General features: G+C 44.0%; 2 protein-coding genes across 2 annotated transcripts in view; one reads left to right on the plus strand and one right to left on the minus strand.

The window, feature by feature from the left end:
• Positions 1–10,583, plus strand: part of LOC122921065 (embryonic protein UVS.2-like) — a 35,467-nt gene extending 24,884 nt beyond the window's left edge. Inside the window, exons 10-12 of the mRNA XM_044270961.1 lie at positions 1,451–1,569; positions 2,366–2,573; positions 10,423–10,583. Coding sequence (XP_044126896.1) covers positions 1,451–1,569; positions 2,366–2,573; positions 10,423–10,457 — 362 coding nt within the window. The 3' untranslated portion in view covers positions 10,458–10,583. The remainder of the gene's footprint in view (positions 1–1,450; positions 1,570–2,365; positions 2,574–10,422) is intronic.
• A 3,243-nt stretch (positions 10,584–13,826) lies between these two features.
• RAPSN (receptor associated protein of the synapse) overlaps positions 13,827–24,374 on the minus strand; it is a 30,430-nt gene continuing 19,882 nt past the window's right edge. The window contains exons 4-8 of the mRNA XM_044270747.1: positions 22,881–22,979; positions 20,142–20,264; positions 18,482–18,535; positions 17,014–17,213; positions 13,827–15,165 (exon numbers count right to left, since the gene is read on the minus strand). Of these exons, the coding sequence (XP_044126682.1) occupies positions 15,093–15,165; positions 17,014–17,213; positions 18,482–18,535; positions 20,142–20,264; positions 22,881–22,979 (549 nt within the window). The 3' untranslated portion in view covers positions 13,827–15,092. The remainder of the gene's footprint in view (positions 15,166–17,013; positions 17,214–18,481; positions 18,536–20,141; positions 20,265–22,880; positions 22,980–24,374) is intronic.

Raw genomic sequence — 24,374 nt, forward strand, 5'->3', positions numbered from 1 at the left:
TGGCACTGAATGTACTCAAATCCAGCTAGGTTGTATCTCATTTTCACAAACCGCAGTGGCAAATTCGGAGTTAACAGAGTGGTGTTCTGCATTTAGGTCCCTCATCTATTGCATCCAGGTTCCCTGTAGATTACAGCTGATTGCAAGAGGTCCCGGTAGCGAGTTTATACAGCTCTGTTTTAAAATGGCTGTCTTTGGCTACTTTCAGTACTGAATATCATGTTATCTATGAGGGTGTGCATATGTAGCTATACAGTAATTGCAGGCAGACCCTAGTCCTGGTGCTTGTAGGAGTGGGGCTATAATGGGGAAATTCAGAGCGATGGCATTTCATGGCATAGCAAGAGTGTGCTGGTAGCCCACTGCAGAGGAGGTTTAATCGTGACTGCACTCTGATACGTATTTTCCTTCTTGAATGATGAGAATATAGTTAACAGGCCCATGGAGACTGATGCTAGAAGGCTACCCTCTCCATAGGGAGCAGTCAGGAGTCACACTAATAGTTGTATCACTGTAAGTGAGACAGAGAAAAAGGAAGACTGAGAGGCAGCCCCGGGGAATCATCAGCCAGCACGTCCTGTACCAGCCTCTGAGGATTATTTTGAATTGTATAGCAGCCGTCAGGAGGAGGTGCATGAGAAATGGCTGTGGAGATAACCTGCATAAAACTTTTTGACCCCATAGCATATTTGTCTGAGACAATAGGGAATTGATACACCCAGGTATGCTTTAGAGGCAGATTGGCCATCTGCTATTGGACTACACCCGTCAGCTAGGAATTTAGTGCCATATTTTGATGAGAAGAGAAAGAGAGAAAAAGAGATATTGCACCCTTTTGGCTGGATACTGGAAGACTGACTCGGAGAGAGAGAAACTGGCCTGTTAATTCCTTGTTTGCAGCTTCTGGAACTGTAAGAAGTGTGGAAATTGCAAGACATGTCAGCTCTGCCAGTCCATGCATGGAAAAACTTGTGACTACTACCGTACGAATGTGTATCTGAGCTTTGCCATCGTTATTGCCAGTAAAGAACTGTTATTTGTTCCCCAAAACCGGCCTCTTCATTGAACCGCATTACCACCGTCGTGTGTGCCGAGGGGAAGAAAGGATTTACCTCTCCCATCACTGCATGGTGCAAGGAGCGTCGGAGTGAGGAGAGCCACCATGAGTGCTACTACTCCCGTCCTGTGTGCCCCCACACTTCCTCTGTGGGTTGCTGCACATTTGTTCTATAGGGTTTCCGTCAGGGTTGCCACCAGTGCCGACTTAACAGTTTATTTGGTATCCATTAAAGAAAAAGATGCGTCCATGATTTTCTTAGACACCGGGCAGATTATAGAGAAAATGTCACCATGCTGTACTGGGACATGTTGATACTGAATTCAGCCATTTTCATGTGATACCATTGTATGTCATGGCATCTGGTAACATTCAGTCTCTATTACATTACAGTGAAATGTGGTGGATCCTTAATCAGTACAACAGGAAACTTTTCGACTCCATATTTTCCCTCCAAATACCCTAACTCATTGAACTGCGTGTGGGTCTTATCTGCACCTGCTGGGTACAAGGTAAGTGATAGGATGAGGACGGTCAGTGATTTTCTGTAGATGTGAGGTTCTCCAGGGTCATATGAAAGGGGTATTAATACATAAAAGAGTTATACAACATTTCCATTGACTTCTTTGGAGAATGTGGCCCGTATGTGGTCACAGGACCCTTGTTCTCTTGATAGGTTGAGGGTCCCAGAGATGAGATGTGCACCTTTAAGGCATTTATGGCATACCCTAGTGATAGGACATTACGATGGGAATGGGGATGTAGCCACAGGACCTTCATTCTCTCTTGATAGCTGAGGGTCCAGGAGATGAGATGTGCACCTATCAGGCATTTATGACATACCCTAGTGATAGGACATTAAGACGGTAATGGGAATGTGGCCAGTTTGCGGTCACAAGACCCTTGTTCTCTTGTTAGGTGGGGGTCCCAGACATGATACATGCACCTATCAGGTATTTATGACATACACTAGTGAGGATGATATGATGGGAATAGGGATGTGGCCAGTATGCAGTCACAGGACTCCCATTCTCTTGGGGATGTGGCCAGTATGCGGTCACAGGACACCCATTCTCTTGATAGGTGAGGGTCCCAGAGATGACTCAGGCTTTTATGACATACCCTAGTGATAGGACGTTATGATGCGAAGGGGGATGTGGCCTGTATCCAGTCACAGGACACCTAGTCTCTTGATAGGTGAGGGTCCCAGAGTTGACACGGGCACCTATCAGGCTTTTATGACATACCCTAGTGATAACACGTTACGATGGAAATATCCCATTGATTAAACCTGTGTTGCATTTGCAGATTACACTCCACGTTGCTCCATTTAGTTTGGAACCGTCACCAGGCTGCTCTTATGACTATTTTCTCCTTCGTGATGGTCGGAGAGAAGCCAAGAAATGCGGGCACCTTCCCAAGTTGGCTTTCACGTCTTCTACCCATTCTCTAATAGTACATTTTCACAGTGACTCCTCTGTGCAGGCGAATGGCTTCTTCGCTACATACTCATTCTGTAAGTAGATACTGAGACTCAAATATAAGAGAATAAGACCAGACAGGGTATAGATCAGACAAGGGCTACATCAGTTTCATAGCAAAGTCTAGATTGCCTATTTTATGACAGGCGTCCTCGTTGCATAGCAAGAAGACCCTTCTGGGTCGACCATTACCACAACTCGCAGAGCACTGGTTCTGCACAAGCCTCCTTCACTCCAATAAAATTGATTGGTTTCTGTCTTTGGCTGTGCAGAAGTGAAATAGTATAGGAGCAAGAAGCTGTTTAAAGACCCAGCCTCTTCACTTGTTGTTACAGAGCTCCAAAGATTTAAAGGATAACGTGTTGCCACCACTAGAGGGAGCTCAGGAGCTTACTGCATACTGTCTGGATTCAATGTAGTATGCAGTAAGCTCCCTCTAGTGGTGGCATCTGGAAGCCAGAATTTAGTTTGATGTAGGTGATTTAGGAGATTCTTGTCAGATAAAGCAAGGTCTGATGGCTAGAAGAATATATGAAATGAATCGGCACAGAATTTAGAAATTGTTTGATTAAAAAAGGCAAAAGGGAAAAAAATCCTTCTTCAGATGCTGTATTGAAGGTGTTGTATGGTTTCCTCTGCCTTTGTTTTGCTGTCTCTAGATTAGCAAGCCTACAGGGGCCTATTATACAAGGTTTGTCTGTAGTTTGTTACCATGGAAACGCAAAGATTAGTATAGGAGCTGTATGCATAAACCCAGTAGGATAGATATAATCAAGACTATTACAAAGTTGCTTCATTTTGGGTAAAATTGGGTTATTAAAATCCAAACCACATGACACGTGATATTTGTGTTGTGTATGGGTGGGGGGGTCACATTTCTATTGAGAATGTTCTCCTTTGATATTTGCATTCATTTCGTATTGTTAATTCCATAGTTGTAATAACTCTGCATGATTTAATTTCCTCCTTTGATCATAGAAGTACATTAATCTCCTGCCGTTAAATAACCTCTAATGACAGATGATTGTTTTGTGGAGTATTGCCAGTATTGCCTTAAAATGGACCTGTCACTTACAAAAAGATCAGGCAGTAATAATACAGGGCAGGTAGGGTTTCTAATTGCAGAGAACAAGCTCCTCGCTCACACAGCGGAGATATTGTACAGTGCCCGGGCACATCGGGGGGGGGGGGGAGGGGGGCGGGGGGGCGCATCAGTGGCATAGCTATAGGGGGCACAGAGGCAGCAGTCAAAACTGAGCTCCCTAATGGCACTAATAATATGACTGCCCTGTATAGAGCGAGCGCACATGATACACGAAGACTGATGATTCATAGAACCGCACAATATTATCATATATGATAAGGACTAGGAGGAGGAGGAAGCAGAGCAGGCGGCTGCCTAGGGTGCTGCTGAAGGAGGGGCGCACATTCTTATTTGCCATAAAGATATTTGAAGAGAGTGAGGATCTGGTTCCAGTGTAACTAGATAGATTATAGATAGATAGATATTAGATACATACATAGATAATGAGATAGATTTTAGACAGATAGATCTATCCAGGAGTCTGCAGAAATGCTTGTACATGCCCTCATCATCTCCCGCCTAGACTACTGTAACACTCTCCTCTGTGGCCTTCCATCTAGCACTCTCGCACCCCTCCAATCTATCCTCACCTCTGCTGCCCGACTAATTCACCTCTCCCCCCATTACTCCTCTGCCTGTCCCCTCTGCCAATCCCTTCCCTGGCTCCCCATTGCCCAGCGAATTCAGTTAAAAATACTAACAAATACATACAAGGCCGTCCACAACCTGTCCCCTCCCTACATCTCTGAGTTACTTTCCCGATACACCCCCACACGCACTCTCCGATCCTCACAAGACCTCCTTATCTCCTCTCCTCTTATCACCGCTTCCCACAATCGCCTCCAAGATTTCTCCCGCGCATCCCCCATACTCTGGAACTCGCTACCCCAACATATCAGACTTTCACGTAGAGTCAAAACCTTCAAAAGAAACCTGAAAACCCACCTCTTCAGGAAAGCCTACAACCAGTGACCCTGCTTCTGCTATACCGCCATATGACCAGCTTTACCCGCACCTACTGTGTCCTCCTATCCCTGGTAGATTATAAGCCCTCGCGGCCAGGGCCCTCTGTCCTTCTGTACCAGCTTGTAACTTGTCTTGTACGTGCTTATTGTACTTGTTTTATATTATGTATGTGCACCCCTTTTCATATGTACAACGCCCTGGAATGAATGGTGCATTAATAATAAGATAGATAGATATCCCTGCATTTTGAAGAAATGATGCTTTGTATGGAATATATTCTGGATCTCATCACCCCTGTCTTGGCTGCCGTCTTCTACATCGCTATGTCTGTTCATATCTATTTCACCACTACAGCGCTGGCATTTAAGAAATCATGTAGAACAAGGACAGAATTTGGCCAGCTGCTCCAACCACTTGAAGACCTCATGCTCCTAGGTGTGTGGCTATACAAGCCTAAACATAGTGATCCACTGATCATTATGACCACACTCAGTGGGTTATCAATACATCAGGTATTTTTCATGGTCTGTCTGGTAGCAGGGGCAGATGGGTCACAGAGCTAATACTCATGAGATTACTCTGAGCTGTTAGCCTTCTTGCCAGTTCCAGTTCTATGTTCCAGCAAATGTCAGCAGCTACTGCCGATGCCGGTCCTGGCTGACAGCTCCTAGCCAACTGTATGCTTCCTCCACTCTTTAGTGGGGAAGCATTCTCCCATAACTTGCCTGTTGATTAAGGTTAATTTGTTCTGGCTTCTGTTTGTGTGTTTCTGCTATTGCATCTTGACTCTTGAATTTGACCCTGATTTGGACCTCTGCCTTGTTCCTTACTATGCCCCTGCCTTGTCCTTAAGATTGTTTACCTGGTACCTGTTGTTCTACTCCTGAAATTGACCCTGATTCAGACCTCGGCCTTGTTCCTTACTATGCTCCTGTCTTGTCCTTCAGATTGTTTACCTGGTACCTGTTGTTCTACTCCTGAATTTGACCCTGGTTCAGACCTCGGCTTTGTTCCTTACTATGCTCCTGTCTTGTCCTTCAGATTGTTTACCTGGTACCTGTTGTTCTACTCCTGAATTTGACCCTGATTCAGACCTCGGCCTTGTTGCTTACTATGCTCCTGTCTTGTCCTTCAGATTGTTTACCTGGTATCTGTTGTGCTGCTCCTTGACCTGACTCTTGACTGTGTTCCTGATTACTCTCCTGTCTTGTCCTTGTGCCTATTCCTGACCACTATCCCAGTGACAACCCATGTTACCGTTCCTGGCTGCAGCCGTATCAGCACTACTGCTGCTAATCTGTGACTTTTCTGAGGAGCAGAACCTGGGGATCTTCCTGCATCAAAGTCCATTTTGGAGATTGTTATGTCATGATTAATGTAAAAATAAAATCAGACATCATATAGCACATGGGGGAAAAAATAAACGAACCAGCACCAATGTCATCATATAGCACATGCCATTCTCTTTGTATCAAAGCTATAACCAGCCCTGTACCTCACATAGATCCGGAGATGCCCTCATTTATTGTTCCAGTTTAGATTTATATGAAGCTGGCAGCTCAGGGGGCGTGTGCTGTCTGCTGCAGCTCTGTCCCTATCGCATCTCAGGAGGCAGTTGAAGGATCGAACTGAGCATGTGCATCCACTTCCGCAAGGTGGACAGAAAAATAAGTAAAAGAACAAACAGCAGGTGGCGCTATACAGATACATTTTATTGAATAACTCCGTGGCTGTACAACATTTTTAATTACATGCAATTACAAAAGTATATCAGATCCAGGTGCTGAATGGGACAACTCCTTTAAGGGTGAAGACCAGGGGTCCTATAGATTCCACACCTCAGTCTAGTCATGGCCACAAGGATTACAGCATAGAAAACCCGCATTTCTGGTATGTGACTGTAATAGAAACCACTTTGCACAGTTGTGTTGCATCGCTGAGACAGGGTTAAAACACCATGTGAAACGGGGCATACATTGGGTGGGTGCAGTGCTTTCAGTCCCACAGGGGCCCGAGAACCGGAGTAAACTCCAAAGATCCTTTTTCCCAACATGAACAGACTTGGTTTAGTGCCCATGACATTATTCTTGGGGGCCCAGATCACCCCCAGTCTGCCCCTATAGATTCATCCCACAATCATCTTCTGGGAGAGAAAAGTGTAATCTTATCCGGGTTTGTTTTAAAGGGAACCTGTCACCGGGATTTTGTGTATAGAGCTGAGGACATGGGTTGCTAGATGGCCGCTAGCACATCCGCAATACCCAGTCCCCATAGCTCTGTGTGCTTTTATTGTGTCAAAAAAAGATTTTATAGATATGTACAGTACAGACCAAAAGTTTGGACACCTTCTCATTCAAAGAGTTTTCTTTATTTTCATGACTATGAAAATTGTAGATTCACACTGAAGGCATCAAAACTATGAATTAACACATGTGGAATTATATACATAACAAAAAAGTGTGAAACAACTGAAAATATGTCATATTCTAGGTTCTTCAAAGTAGCCACCTTTTGCTTTGATTACTGCTTTGCACACTCTTGGCATTCTCTTGATGAGCTTCAAGAGGTAGTCACCTGAAATGGTCTTCCAACAGTCTTGAAGGAGTTCCCAGAGATGCTTAGCACTTGTTGGCCCTTTTGCTTTCACTCTGCTCGATTGGGTTCAGGTCCGGTGACTGTGGAGGCCAGGTCATCTGGCGCAGCACCCCATCACTCTCCTTCGTGGTCAAATAGCCCTTACACAGCCTGGAGGTGTGTTTGGGGTCATTGTCCTGTTGAAAAATAAATGATGGTCCAACTAAACGCAAACCGGATGGAATAGCATGCCGCTGCAAGATGCTGTGGTAGCCATGCTGGTTCAGTATGCCTTCAATTTTGAATAAATCCCCAACAGTGTCACCAGCAAAGCACCCCCACACCATCACACCTCCTCCTCCATGCTTCACGGTGGGAACCAGGCATGTAGAGTCCATCCGTTGGAACCAAAGATCTCAAATTTGGACTCATCAGACCAAAGCACAGATTTCCACTGGTCTAATGTCCATTGCTTGTGTTCTTTAGCCCAAACAAGTCTCTTCTGCTTGTTGCCTGTCCTTAGCAGTGGTTTCCTAGCAGATATTCTACCATGAAGGCCTGATTCACACAGTCTCCTCTTAACAGTTGTTCTAGAGATGTGTCTGCTGCTAGAACTCTGTGTGGCATTGACCTGGTCTCTAATCTGAGCTGCTGTTAGCCTGCGATTTCTGAGGCTGGTGACTCGGATGAACTTATCCTCCGCAGCAGAGGCGACTCTTGGTCTTCCTTTCCTGGGGCGGTCCGCATGTGAGCCAGTTTCTTTGTAGCGCTTGATGGGTTTTGTGACTGCAATCTACAATTTTCGAAGTTTTGGCCTGACTGACCTTCATTTCTTAAAGTAATGATGGCCACTAGTTTTTCTTTACTTAGCTGCTTTTTTTCTTGCCATAATACAAATTCTAACAGTCTATTCAGTAGGACTATCAGCTGTGTATCCACCTGACTTCTCCACAATGCAACTGATGGTCCCAACCCCATTTATAAGGCAAGAAATCCCACTTATTACACCTGACAGGGCACACCTGTGAAGTGAAGACCATTTCAGGTGACTACCTCTTGAAGCTCATCAAGAGAATGCCAAGAGTGTGCAAAGCAGTAATCAAAGCAAAAGGTGGCTACTTTGAAGAACCTAGAATATGACATATTTTCAGTTGTTTCACACTTTTTTGTTATGTATATAATTCCACATGTGTTAATTCATAGTTTTGATGCCTTCAGTGTGAATCTACAATTTTCATAGTCATGAAAATAAAGAAAACTCTTTGAATGAGAAGGTGTGTCCAAACTTTTGGTCTGTACTGTATATTAACCTGAGATGAGTCCTGTCTCCTCCATCCTTGAGAGATGAGTCCAGCGTTCTCTGACTCTGAGCCCAGCCACGCCCACTGTGAAGGAGTCCAGCACCGCCCCGCATCCTCCGAATCTCCTCCCTGCTCCCCGACGTCACAAAGCTACAGCGTCATGATCTGGCGATGTGCGAGCTAGCGCATGTGCAGTTCGTTCCCTGAGGCTGATGCCAGCATAGTGAAGGAACACTATGCCGACACTGCGCATGCGCTAGCTCGAACATTGCAAGATTACGGCGCACTAGCTTTGTGACGTCGGGGAGCAAGGAGGAGATTCGGAGGATGCGGGGCGGTGCTGGGCTCCTTCACAGTGGGCGTGGCTGGGCTCCAGAAACGTTAGTAGCCTCATTTACATATATATAAAATCGTTTTTTTGACACAATAAAAGCACACAGAGCTATGTGGACTGGGTTTTGCGGATGTGCTAGCGGCCATCTAGCAACCCATGTCCTCAGCTCCATACCTAAAATCCAGGTGACAGGTTCCCTTTAACATTTTACCCATCTATAAGGCTATTTTCACACTTGCGGCAGTGTGATCCGGCAAGCAGTTCCGTTGTCGGAACTGCCTATGACTGAAAGCATTTGTGAGACACATCCGGATGCGGATCCGTCTCACAAATGCATTGCAAGTACGGATCCGTCTCTCCGCTTGTCATGCGGACAGACGGATCTGTCTTGTATCTTTTTTTCACATTTTTACCGGTCTGCGCATGCGCAGGCCGGAAGGACGGATCCGGCATTCCGGTATTTTGAATGCCAGATCCGGCACTAATACATTCCTATGGGAAAAATGCTGGATCCGGCATTCAGGCAAGTCTTTTTTTCGCCGGAGATAAAACCGTAGCATGCTGCGGTTTTATCTTTTGCCTGATCAGTCAAAATGACTGAACTGAAGACATCCTGAACGGATTAGGGCTCTTTCACACTTGCGTTCTTGTCTTCCGGCATAGAGTTCCGTCGTCGGGGCTCTATGCCGGAAGAATCCTGATCAGGATTATCCTAATGCATTCTGAATGGAGAGAAATCCGTTCAGGATGCATCAGGATGTCTTCAGTTCCGGACCGGAACGTTTTTTGGCCGGAGAAAATACCGCAGCATGCTGCGCTTTTTGCTCCAGCCAAAAATCCTGAAGACTTGCTGCAAGGCCGGATCCGGAATTAATGCCCATTGAAAGGCATTGATCCGGATCCGGTCTTAAGCTAAACGTCGTTTCGGCGCATTGCCGGATCCGACGTTTAGCTTTTTCTGAATGGTTACCATGGCTGCCGGGACGCTAAAGTCCTGGCAGCCATGGTAAAGTGTAGTGGGGAGCGGGGGAGCAGCATACTTACCGTCCGTGCGGCTCCCGGGGCGCTCCAGAGTGACGTCAGGGCGCCCCACGCGCATGGATGACGTGATCGCATGGCACGTCATCCATGTGCATGGGGCGCTCTGACATCATTCTGGAGCGCCCCGGGAGCCGCACGGATAGTAAGTATACTGCTCCCCACTACTACTATGGCAACCAGGACTTTAATAGCGTCCTGGCTGCCATAGTAACACTGAACGCATTTTGAAGACGGATCCGTCTTCAAATGCTTTCAGTTCACTTGCGTTTTTCCGGATCCGGCGTGTAATTCCGGCAAGTGGAGTACACGCCGGATCCGGACAACGCAAGTGCGAAAGAGCCCTCACTCCTTGAACTCTCTCTTCAAAGTTCTTTTCAACTTTCCCCTCCATTGAGAATGCATGGGGATATGCCCGATCAGTTATTTTCCCGTATAGAGCCCCTGTGACGGAACTCTATGCCGGAAAAGAAAAACGCAAGTGTGAAAGTACCCCAAGAAATGCATTAGCTGTGATCTGTATCTCTCTGGAGCACTTGTACTTTGTACATGTATTGCTTACTTACTCGCCCACTTGTGCTTTGCAGCTGCCTTATCACCAAGACGCTGGAATGATGTTTAGTCCTAATCAAGCTTCAGAAAATCTTCAGTGATTCCTCCTCTGCACAGCAGGTGGCGCCATTGAAACTCACACGGCACAGCTATGTCCCCATGGATATCATAGCACTTGGCTCGGCACGCCAGTGTAAGAAAACAGATGTTATAAATAATCTTCTCTGCAAGTCCACCTATGGCTAAAATAAAATCTACTGCTTAGTCAAGAAAACACGCGTGTAGAAGTGATGGCCTGTAACCCGTTTTATGATAGATAGATAGATAGATAGATAGATAGATAGATAGATAATGTATAGATAAGTGGGCTGTATGTTTGTATGTTCTCCCCATGTTTATTTTTTTAAACAAAAGAAATGATAGATAGATATTAAATAACAGGTAAGATGCTGTAAAATGACTGACATCAGCACTGCAGAAAATTAGACGTGTCCCCCCTTCCCCCTGTCCCACCCCAACAATAAGCTCTTTACGAGAAATCCTGCTGCCGAGATCCCCAACAATGAGCTATAATCCATGGGAAAGGCTTAACCCTTTCCAGACCTCCGGTCTTTAAAGATGGCACACACTTGCAAGTGCAGCAGGCGCCGTATCCACTGAGCTTCTGCTGTTTTAAACAACAGAGGCCTGGACCTGTTGTCTGCGATTGGTGATAATGCCGATTGCAGACATTTAGCACCTTAAATGCCTTGGTCAAGTGTGACCGCGGCATCTGAGAGAGCACTAAAACCAGAAGCAGCGCTCTTCCCAACCCTGGACACCTCCCCCTTGGCTGAGATCGGGGAAGGCGTTTCTGTGGTAGTAATACGCCTGAGCCCATACAAGGTCTCTAGAGCAATTACTAGTATATTCCAAGGCAGCCCTGCTGCTGTTGTCAGCACTGCATTGTAATGTACCGAATCCTGTATTCTGTAATGACTTAAAAAAATAATAATTAAAAAAAGTTTTTAAAAATTATTAAAATTCAAATCAAACCCCCTTTTCCCTAGAATAAAAAACTTAATAAATAAACAATAAAAAAATGAAGCATCATGGGCATTGCTGTGTCAAAAAAAATGCCCATACTATTAAAATATGAAAATATTTATCCCATACAGCAAACAGCACTTCAAAGAAAATGAATAAAAAAATCATATACACTCCAAAATGTTATCGATAAAAACTACAGATTGTTCTGCAAAAAATGAGCCCCCACACAGCTCCAAAGACAAACGTATAAAAAAAAAAAAGTTATGAGGTTCAGTATATGGCGATGAAAAGAAAAAAATTATTTTTTCCAAAGTTTTTCTTTCAGTATTGAAACACAAGAAAAAGTCCCGATATATAAATGTGGTATCGCTGTAATCGTACTGACCCAGAGAATGAAGGTCAAGGTCAGTTTTACTGAATAGGGAACGCCGTTAAAAAACCAACAGCATAAAACTGTTCCAATGCCACTCCATTTGGAATTTTTTCCAGCTTCCCACTACATTGTATGCAATAGTAAATGGTGCCATTAAAAAGTAAAAGTTGTCCTATTGCTATCAGAATGGAAAAATAAAAATGTTATAGCCCTGGGAAGGTAAGGAGTAAAAAATAAAAATAGGGTTAAATCTAGTGTTCAATACCCCTGCAGCGCCACCACAGGGGAGATAAAGCATTACACTTTTACATGAATGTGAATGGCATATCTGTGTAACGCACTTACATGCTGAGTCCTCCGGAGAAGTGATTCCTAGGTGACAATGGTATATGAATGTGCAGGACCATATCTAACGAGTAACGTTCAAGTAAAGTTATCATTAAACTTTGACACTAGGTGTACAGCGCAGAAGAGCTAGGACTTCCTTAGAGATACAGCACTCAGGATGACCGTGCATTCATAGGACCTGATATAATCCAATCAGTCGCTGAAGAAAACTTTTTTCAGTGGTCGAAAGATCGAATTTGATCTGGTTTTGTCAATCCCTGGTCTCAGATAGCCGTCAGTCTCACTGGTGACAACTTTGAAGACAATCACTTTCCTCCATCCCTGCCAGTATCTATGAAACGTCTTTCAATATGGCCAGCCTGTACCGGGCTCTGTGTAGATTATCCAAATCTTTCACCTCCCAATACTTAAAAGGGTTGTCTGTCCTTGGAGCAGACAACCCCTGGGGTCTTAGGGTCCATTCACGCATCCGTGTGTGTTTTGCGGATCCACGGATCCGCAAAACAGGGACACTGGCAATGTGCACTCCGCATTTTGCAGACCGCACATCACCGGAACTAATAGAATATGCCTATTCTTGTCTGCAATTGCGGACAAGAATAGGGCATGTTCTATTTTTTTCGGGAACGGAAATGCGGACCTGGAAGTGCGGGTCCGCATTTCCAGATCGGGTCTCACATAGAAATGAATGGGTCCGCAATTCCGTTCCGCAAAATGCGGAACGGAATTGCTGATGTGTGAATGGGGCCTTAACTTCATAACATTAAAAAAAAAACATGTCCATGGTCCTGTTTCTGGCTGCTTCCGATTCCCACTGGACAAGAAAGCGGTTCTGGCATATGACCACTGTGGCCAAACACAGGCCTCAGCAGTCACATCAGCATAAGGATAATAGAATAATGCATCGCAGCTGTGACCACGGACAGATGAGTGGTGTTTTTTTTAACTAAAGGGGCACAGGTTAGAACCCCAGGGGTTGTTGGCTTCAAAGCCGGATAACCCCTTTAAGATGATGCCCCCCCCGTGTAAGATAGATAACGGACTTACAGTAACACTATCTGCTAGAGCTGCAACAGAGGCCCTATTGTTTGTCACTTGAGATGATGAGGACATGTACTTACCGTGCTATTCAGAGGGACCACCTGAGCCCTCTTCATAGCCAATGGCCAGGAGCCCTCCTGAACCCATATGTATCACTGTCCTCAGTATGTTGATAGGGTAGTATTGTATGCTGCACTATGGTATTTGGTTCTGCTTGGGCGGTATTTTGTGCTGCACTTTGGTACTGGTGGCCCCACCTACTTCTGTAGTCTCTACTCGTGTTGCCCCACCTTCTGTCAATTTGGACCCACCTACAACATGGGGACACTTATGTTTTTTCTCCAGGGCCACTTACAGTTCCCAGTCCGCCCCTGGCTCCATTCACAGTGTAGTGGCCCCGCTAGGTTACTGCAGCTCAGCTTCCATTTACTTAGCTTAGCTGTTAGGGTGTTTTATTCAACAAACCTGTTGACTATTTCCATTAACAACCAGCAGAATCGCGATCACAGCTCTGGATTATAATACAGCCTGTAACCCAGGATCAGAGAAGTAATGCAAAGTATCTACAAAGTTTCTTAACTTTTTATACAAACTCTGCCCACGCCATGACTTGATCCATTGGGTCAAAACTTTTATTGTCTTGTGGTGGAACACTCTTCAAGTGAGCAAATAAAATAAAAAATCAAATAATGAATGAATGGTCATATGTTACAAGAAGGGAGAGAAGACAGTACAGAAACACCAGAACAAGACATGTCATACAGTATATACAGAGGGAGGTAGGTTTATGGAAAATGAGATCCCCTTCTCCGGTGGAAGAGATGTAGATACATGGAACATCCTCACAGTAATTATGCTTGTGAAGGCAGGTAGACGATGTCTTCAAACCCCATGTAGGCATGGAATAATATAGAAATGAGCAAATGAGTTCTCTCTTTTTTGGTTTCCCATGAATGTGGCCTGACATGGATTCACTAGAATACAAAGCACCAACAATTCCATTTTGTAAATTCTTTTTTTTTTGTTGCTCCTTTTGTTGCTCCATATCTTAACCGTAAATGTCCATAAATAAGATCATAGCAAATGATTTCATCTCTAGGAGATAACACTAAGAAGCGATATAGTCTTTTAAATACAGAAAGGGTTAAACAAGTTATAAAATAGCAAACTGGTTTACCATGTTGGCTATCACGATGGTGTACCATACAGGCCATGCTGGCTGTCATGATTAAGTGCCCTAAGGGTCATGTTGGCTCTCGCGATGGTGTGCCATACAGGCCATGTTGGCTATCATGATGGTGTACCATACAGGCCATTCTGGCTGTCATGATTAAGTGCCCTAAGGGTCATGTTGGCTCTCGCGATGGTGTGCCATACAGGCCATGTTGGCTATCATGATGGAGTGCCATACAGGTCATGTTGGCTCTCAGGACAGTGCACCATATAGGTCATCCTGGTTCCCGCCATGTGGTGATGAATAGGTCATACTGGTTCTCACCATACTCCATACTGATCATACTAGGACTTTAGTTCAGCTACAGGAAAACCTCCACCACACATGGATAACATGAATTTCATAGACATTGGTAGCAATAGTTACAAAAACACTAATCAAACTCTTCCTGTTCAATAGACAGGATAATAGTCTTCCTTAAAGTAAAAAACAGACTTAAAAAATTCAAGAATAACTAGCTCCGCATACGCATACGCATCCTGCGAGGGCTTTCTGACCTCTTTCAATGTAACACATTGCGTGTGACGGAGGCTAGGTGCCAGTATTAGATTCCTGGTCTTCTAGACCACATGTCTAGTCACCAATGCTGCCCACTGAAACATATGCTGAACAGATCCTTTTGCCTGCTGGTCCTGGAATATAGGTCAATAGATTTCACCCGGTTCCCCCTTTTCATCTTCTCACACAAAGCCAGGTTTCACAGAAGATCGGCGACAGTTGGGACAACCACGAGAGCCATTGGTTTGGAGACACCTAAAATAATAAAGCATTGAATATGAAAAACAAAGAAACTAAGTCAATCAGAAACTCACTAGATTTAGGGACAAACGTGGTTGACCAGGTTGGATGAGATTAAGTACACTGCCTGTCCAAAAAAAAAAAGTCGCCACCTGGATTTAACTAAGCAAATAGTTATGAGCCTCCTATTGGATAATTACTGCATGGGCGATTATCTTTCGTCTGGCAACAAGTTATTTAACCCCAACTGGTGCAATGAGCTGCTTCTCATTTCTTAAACAACCATGTCGAAAGACACATCTCGTGGTCGTGAAAAAAATGTTAGTCTGTTTGAGAAGGGTCAAATCATTGGCATGCATCCAGCAGAGAAAACATCTAAGGAGATTGCAGAAACTACTAAAATTGGGTTAAGAACTGTCCAACGCATTATTAAAAACTGGGAGGATAGTGGGGACCCATCGCATTCGAGGAAGAAATGTGGCGGGAAAACAATCCTGAATGATCATGACCGCTGATCACTTAAACGTTTGGGGAAATCAAATCGAAGAAAAACAACAGTAGAACTCAGGGCTATGTTTAATAGTGAAAGTAAGAGCATTTCCACACGAACAATGCGAAGGGAACTCAAGGGATTGGGACTGAACAGCTGTGTAGCTGTAAGAAAACCACTAATCAATGAGGCAAAGCAGAGAAAAAGTCTTAAATTTGCTCGGGAGCATAAAGATTGGGCTCTGGAGCAATGGAAGAAGGTCATGTGGTCTGCTGAGTCCAGATTTACCGTGTTCCAGAGTGATGGGCGCATCAGGGTAAGAAGAGAGGCAGATGAAGTGATGCCCCCATCATCATGCCTAGTGCCTCCTGTACAAGCCTGTGGGGGCAGTGCTATGATCTGGGGTTGCTGCAGTTGGTCAGGTCAAGGTTCAGCAACAGTATGTGCTCCAAAGATGAGGTCAGCCGACTACCTGAACATACTGAATGACCAGGTTATTCCATCAATGGATTTTTTTCTTCCCCGATGGCACAGGCTTATTCCAAGATGACAATGCCAGGATTCATCGGGCTCAAATTGTGAAAGAGTGGTTCAGGGAGCATGAGACATCATTGTCACACATGGATTGGCCACCACAGACTCCAGACCTTAACCCCATTGAGAATCTTTGGGATGTGCTGGAGAAGGCTTTGTGCAGCAGTCAGACTCTGCCATCATCAATGCAAGATCTTGGTGAAAAATTAATGCAACACTGGATGGAAATAAATCTTGTGACATTGCAGAAGCTTATCGAAACAATGCCACAGCGAATGCATGCCGTAATCACAGCTTAAGGCGGTCCAACTAAATATTAGAGTGTGTGACCTTTTTTTTTTTTGGGTGGCGACTTTTAGCAATAGGCAGACCATGCAGTTTCTGGGTTTCTTGGAGAAACTAAGCCCAGAACTGGTTGGTCCCATCACCTTGGCTACTGGTGTTTGAGAACCTGCACTGGACTCTTTTTTTCTGGAGGAACTGCATTGTTACTAAAGGGGTAACAAGGGCCATAGGATGTGGAGGGGAAACAAACACCAGGACCTTTTATCCTGGAAGCCAAAGAGCATATTGGGAGGTCCAAGCTGACGTTTGTTATGGTCCATGCTCTTGTGTGTATGCCAATGGCTTTCAAGACAAACAAGTGGTTCTCTTCAAGTGTCAGTCCATCCAAGTTAGGAGAACTCTTTCCTTCACTGGTTTCACTGGTGTATGGAGGGAGGAAACATGATAACTGTTTTGGGCACCAGAAATGGCACTCAATCCCATTACCCAATAACATGAATGCACTCTCTATATCTACAGTAATTGCTCCCCAAGGATGGATCTTTCGTTCATACCTTAGGTGGAAGACGTGTGAACAGGGCAAGGCCTGAAGCTGGCAGTTCTTTTCTCCAATAGACTCTCCACACATTCCACAATATAGCTCCATTTCCTCCACGCATTCATGGAATCTGACGACGTGCGTTCGGAGCTCCCGTTGCTGCTGTCTTGTACGGTAGATGATTTCACTCAGACAGTGAACCTTCAACAGGGAGAGCTATGAAAAGAAGAAAGTAATGAGCCAGGGACATCGGGGTATGGTGATAGGGAGTGTGGAGGCAGCAGTAGGTGGAGGGCTTTATTACAGATTATGCACTGGGAAGAATAAAATGTTATGTACACTTTTTAAGGGTAATTTATTATTAATTATTGCATTGCACTCATTTCAAGATAAAACATTTTTTTTCCAGTTGTTCTTTACTAAAAATGTTGAGCCCTTTTCTCTGTACAGCCTCGAGATTCTCTAGTAGATGCTCTGTATTTGTACTGTGTTCCATCAGGCAGCTCAGCTGACGGCTCCTTATCTCTGACCTCCTAAACACTTATTATAGCTCATTTCTTATCTTAATAGATACGTTTGCGCTTAAATAAGTGTTTATGACCTTTTAGTAATTTAGAGATAAGAGTTTTTAGAAGACGAAGTGAAAGTAGGATTTACTCAACTAGACAGTTAACCCTTTGTGACAGAACAGCTGAATATTTTTAATTAAGAACAATTGAAAAAATATTTATACCCCAAAATGAGTAAAACCCCATAATAAAAATATTCCATCCGGAAGGTGAACATAGTCTTCACACTTTGCCTCTGGATGGATCCATTCTGCGATTGGACTGTTAGGGTCCATTCACACGTCCGAAGTGTGTTTTGCAATTCCGTATCCGGACAGCACATCATGCGGCCCCATAGAAATTAATGGATCTACAATTCCGTTCCGCAAAATGCGGAACAGAATTGCGGACGTGTGAATTGGGCCTTATAGGCAACATTCAATGAGCACATCACATTGGAGCCCATTGGTGCTGTTTGCAATTGACCACTCGCAAGTAGATCTACGGACCAAATCCTATGTAGTGCAGCAACCATATGCACTGGTGCACACTTTGCACCCCCTTCTGGCAAGTGCATTTATTTTCCACACAATATACTACTACTACCAACCTTCCCGAAAATGGAAAACAGCTTTCATGACTCTAACATAACTGCAGATGACCACATGCACATTTCCCAATAAAAGAACCATCTTATGGAGTGGTGTCCAGTACAGATGTCTACCGCCTGGCCAAGCCCACAGCATCGGGGACACAATGGGATACATAAAACGTGGGTGATGCAAACTACAACTCTCAGTATGCTTAGCTATCCTTAATGAGCTGTTAAGCCTCCGGCTTGCTATAATCGGAGTAGCATGAGAGGACATAACGTTAGATGGTTTATGGACGCAGGCTTGGAAAAAGCTCTCCATTAATCCTCATAGACTCACTCACCTTATTGCCCATTTCTTCTGCCAACTCCTGGGCTTTCTGGAGCCCGTCCAGCGCCTGCAGATTAAACACACTTTAGGCAGAGAACCAAAAGCAAACATTTGTTATTGTGTAAGAGCCGAACCCACAGATGACCTGATTATAGACAGGACAGATGCAGCACATAGCAGAGAGCATGAATCCCACCCCAGCCCCCCATACGCAGCATAGCAATGCAAAATACTTTTACAGATTCCGTCAGCACAAATAGCCCCGGCGGGAGCTATCCGCTCGTACATGTTGTATGCTGATCCATGACTGACTAACTACAATAAAATAAAAGCCTTTAGGAAGCATTTGGACCATCTCCTTTACCTCTAGGTCATCAATATTGTAATCTCCGCAGTGGAGTAACTAAAACTGACTGGGCCCCGACAGAAAATGTTTAAATGACACCCCCACCCACCCAGCAACCCCCTACTCCTGTGCAACCCTCAGTTCTGCAGCTAGTCATGATCGCTGTTTTAAAATGAATTCAAAGATTTGAGAATAAATAGGCTTAACAGGCTAAGTGATAAAAAATATAATGCAAATAATATCACATGGCCTGCACAATACAATATGGGGGGGGGGGGGGGGCTCCTGACACCATGTCATTACACATGGCTGACACTCTATGGTGATGCAAGAGATAGGGATAGTGACCTTACATCATCCTACCTGGATGATGTTCTCAACGGAGTTCCTCCAGTCTGTGTGCATTAAAGTTTATACCTCTCTGCCCCTCTTCCAGTGTGCAGCATGCAAGTCTCTGAGACAATCACTCAGGAACGCAGCCTTCTCGGCACAGTGTGGAGTTTGTATACGTTATTGAACTATTCCCAAATTACTACATTACAAGGAATCTCATTACAAAGAATAAAGAAGGTATAAAGGGGACAGAACCAATCACTACTTCATTATGTATGTAGAATACCCTTATAACACAGTCGCTCTCACGCCAGGCCCGGCAGCTGTTCCATCCGTTTCCTACAGCGTAACGGTATATATTGTATGTCATGTCACTGTATATAATGTAATTGTATAATACTGTTTTGAGGGGGCCCTCACAATAAAATCTTTCAGTCCTCCTCCTGGGCTGGTCCCTTCTGAGTTCAGGCCCCATGACAGCCGCTTCTCTTGCATTCACTATAGCTACACCCCTGAATCTCAGACAACCCCATATATTGTATTAATCAGAGCTCTATCTTGGAATGAGCCTGGATAGAGACAGTCATTTAGCCTCTGGGTGCCAAAAAACGAATGATTCCATTCACTGGCAGCAAACAGAGATCTGGAAAATGGTGAGAAATTAAAGTATATGACACAAGTAGTTGGATAACTTTTTTTTTGTAATACTATGAATATTGTTTTATTTACATGAACCTTAAAAAAATATTTTTATGCTAATTTGGGCTTGTCTTCCCCAGTACTGCCTGGAGTTCAGCTCATTAGACTAAAAGCAGCCATATTGTCTGATAAATATCTATCTGAAACTCATACTGGCCTAGTGAGCTCCATGGATCTTTAGAAATAAAGCGTTCATTCTAAATAGTGAAACATAATAAAAGATCCATCAACAGCAGCTTGCTTATAGTTTCCAGGTAGAAAAAGAGATATAATCTAGTTCCTTCTATTACAGCACCTTGTCCATTTCTTTCTGATGCAGCCAACACTTGGCGACTCCCAGCAGCACTTGAGTTTGACCCAGACGGTTTCCAATCTCCGTCATGATGCTCATGGACGAGTCGTATCGAGGAATCGCTTTCTAAGGACAAGAAGCAAAAATAAAAGCAATAAGTCAGATCGGGTTCCTTATGGGATAACGCAGTGGAGGCAATAGTTTTAAAGGAACCTCTCGTGTAACTCCTGCCTAATCATTCACCAGTGCTGTTTATATAGGGAGCCTATAATAAAGGCCCCCACACATATAAGAGAATCGGCCAACCATCTAATGTCTATGGGGGGCTCCCAACGAAGAAAGATTGGGATAGTTGGATTTCAATGTGCGGTCCTAAGCTTCGTGTTTTAGGTTTACTGTCAAGCATAATATTCAAACAACACCTTTTTCACAAGACTTCCGCATAATCTAGACCGTGAGAAATACTCTCCAGGAGGTTCCCAGAAAAAGACGAGAACACCCGGACTATCGAAGTGTTGGCAAATCTCCCAGGTTTCACATGGGGGGCAGCCCTCCATAAGGTGCCAGGATGCTGCGTCATAAGACGCATCCCCTGAAACACAACTGGGCGGTGTTTAAAGGTTCCACATGTTGGGAGGTGTGTTTAAAGGGAACATTCATAGGACAGAATATAAGTGTCATACCCTAATATAGTTATACTAGACTGGTAAGTGTTATTGCATCCACTAAATGGTCCCGCAAAGAGCCAAATGGGGGAGGGGCTGAAAAGATAGCGCTTTCTGGTCCTGTAGAATCACATGGTGTACCATATGATCCATTCCAGCCAGTCTGCGGCTCTCATAAGAGTCATGTGACATACAGTACAGACCAAAAGTTTGGACACACCTTCTCATTCAAAGAGTTTTCTTTATTTTCATGGCTATGAAAATTGTAGATTCACACTGAAGGCATCAAAACTATGAATTAACACATGTGGAATTATATACATAACAAAAAAGTGTGAAACAACTGAAAATATGTCATATTCTAGGTTCTTCAAAGTAGCCACCTTTTGCTTTGATTACTGCTTTGCACACTCTTGGCATTCTCTTGATGAGCTTCAAGAGTTAGTCACCTGAAATGGTTTTTACTTCACAGGTTGCCCTGTCAGGTTTAATAGGTGGGATTTCTTGCCTTATAAGTGGGATTTCTTGCCTTATAAATGGGGTTGGGACCATCAGTTGCGTTGTGGAGAAGTCAGATGGATACACAGCTGATAGTCCTACTGAATAGACTGTTAGAATTTGTATTATGGCAAGAAAAAAGCAGCTAAGTAAAGAAAAACGAGTGGCCATCATTACTTTAAGAAAAGAAGGTCAGTCAGTCCGAAAAATTGGGAAAACTTTGAAAGTAAGGGCTTTTTGGCCATAAAGGAGAGTGATGGGGTGCTGCGCCAGATGACCCGGCCTCCACAGTCACCGGACCTGAACCCAATCGAGATGGTTTGGGGTGAGCTGGACCACAGAGTGAAGGCAAAAGGGCCAACAAGTGCTAAGCATCTCTGGGAACTCCTTCAAGACTGTTGGAAGAGCATTTCAGGTGACTACCTCTTGAAGCTCATCAAGAGAATGCCAAGAGTGTGCAAAGCAGTAATCAAAGCAAAAGGTGGCTACTTTGAAGAACCTAGAATATGACATATTTTCAGTTGTTTCACACTTTTTTGTTATGTATATAATTCCACATGTGTTAATTCATAGTTTTGATGCCCTCAGTGTGAATCTACAATTTTCATAGTCATGAAAATAAAGAAAACTCTTTGAATGAGAAGGTGTGTCCAAACTTTTGGTCTGTACTGTACATATCATGACTTTCCAGAAACATAAGTCACATGACCCTTTTCAGAGCCGCTGACTGGCTGACAGGAATTGCATCATACATCATGTGACACTACAGAACCAGGAAGTGCTTTCTTTTTAGTCCTCTTGTTAGACATTTTGAAGATTTGATTAGTGGGTGTAATTTTACTAGTATCTATTAACAAGGACCCGACCTGGTTTAGTAACTACTTTCATTCCCCATGTAATAACACTTCTGGAGCCTCTATTCTTATGACTCTATGTTGTGCCGTTCCTTTATTATTCCTGCTAGAAGTTATGAATGAATTACTAGCAGCTTGCATTGAAGGTCCAGATGGGTGTTACACTATCCAAACGGTGCTGCCAGTGTCAGACACACCCCTGGTAACACCCATCTGGACCTTCATTGCAATTTTCCAGCAATTTAGTCATAAACTTCTAGCAGGAATAATAAAGGAATGGCACAGCATAGAGTCATAAGAATGGATGCTCCAGAATTGTTCTTACACGGGTAATGAAAGTAGTTACTAAAACAAACATGTCAGGAGAGGGGGCAGGTTCTCTTTAAGGGCACCTATTATAGCAGTGATGGCTAACCTCCGGCACTGCCAGCTGTGGTGAAACTACTACTCCCAGCATGCTCCATTCATTTCTGTGGAGTTCTGAGAACAGCCAAGCAAAGTGTGCATCTTGGGAGTTGTAGTTTTACCATAGCTGGAGTTCCGAAGGTTAGCCATCACAGTATTATAGTATAGTATATTATAGTATCATATGGGTAGTCCTATCATACTGGCCAGCCACACGTGGAGTGAGCTTTGGCTCATAGAGGGATGCCAAGCACAGTACCCCCACTCTGACACCCATGTATAATAGGGGTACCTGGACAGGGGTTGTCGTAATGACTCACCTCAATGTCTCCATGACCTCTGTGAATGTCAGCAAAGCACAGAAGACAAAGTGCTTGAAGCGGTCGGTCCCCGTGCTGCAGAGCAATCTTCATAGACTCCTAGAATCCAAAAAATCTTATTAAAAACACACAATAAAACAACTGTCACCTTCAAACCCCAGGGGCCCTTTTACACATGCAGATCATGGGGCCAATTATCAGGAATTCAGTAATTGCCCCATGTAAATGATCTGCCGGTCACCCTACAAATGAGCAAAGGCTTGTTCATCGGCTGATGAGGCACCAAAAACTGAATGGGGGACGAACGACTGTAATAACGATCAACAATCGTTTGTCCCCCATTCATTTTGCAATGGGCCGCGTGAAAAGGCCCTTTAAATAAACACCTATTGAATTCTATATCGTCTCCTTCAGGACTGTAATTGTCCCATGTAAAGGAACCTTAAGGCCTTTTTCACACGGGCGCCATGTTTTTGGCCCGGATAAGATGCAGGTGCATTGCGGGAAAATGCGCGATTTTTTCGCGCGAGTGCAAAACATTGTAATGCGTTTTGCACGCGCGTGAGAAAAATCGCCATGTTTGGTACCCAAACCCGAACTTCTTCACAGAGGTTCGGGTTTGGGATCGGGGTTGTGTAGATTGTATTATTTTCCCTTATAACATGGTTATAAGGGAAAATAATAGCATTCTGAATACAGAATGCTTAGTAAAATAGCGCTGGATGGGTTAAAAAAAAATTAAAAAATGTAACTCACCTTAATCCACTTGTTCGCGCCGGCATCTCTTCTGTCTTCTTCTTTGAGGAATAGGACCTTTGATGTAGTCACTGCGCTCATCACATTGTCCATCACATGATCTTTTACCATGGTGATGGATCATGTGATGGACCATGTGATGTCACCACAGGTCCTTTTTCTGTGCACAGCAAAGATGAAGACAGAAGAGAAGCTGGGCTGCGTGAACAAGTGGATTAAGGTGAGTTAAATTTTTTTTTTTTTTAATGTAACCCCTCCAGCCCTATTGTACTATGCATTCTGTATTAATAATGCTATTATTTTCCCTTATAACCATGTTATAAGGGAAAATAATAATGATCGGGTCTCCATCCCAACGGTGCGTGAAAATCGCACCGCATCCGCACTTGCTTGCGGATGCTTGCGATTTTCACGCAGCCCCATTCACTTCTATGAAGAGCAGACAATGACCAGGAAAGAACGTCCATGTTCATTCTTGACATTGCCTGCTCATTAGCTGCAATTATATGCAGGAATGATCGCCGCCATGTGGGGGATCAACGATCGTTACTACGATCATTCGTTCCCATAGAGTTTCATTACTTGTTGGCAGCAGATACATGCTTATGCAGGGTGATGTGCTGCCAACAAACAATGATATTTAGTGCAGTATAAATGAACAGATCAGATGGCAAATGCCATACAATAGGCGCCATTGTACCCCATAGTTTTGTTTGACAGGACGATACCCTTTAAAAT

This window comes from Bufo gargarizans, chromosome 10, assembly GCF_014858855.1.
Source record: "Bufo gargarizans isolate SCDJY-AF-19 chromosome 10, ASM1485885v1, whole genome shotgun sequence".
In the NCBI taxonomy this organism is placed as follows: Eukaryota; Metazoa; Chordata; class Amphibia; order Anura; family Bufonidae; genus Bufo; species Bufo gargarizans.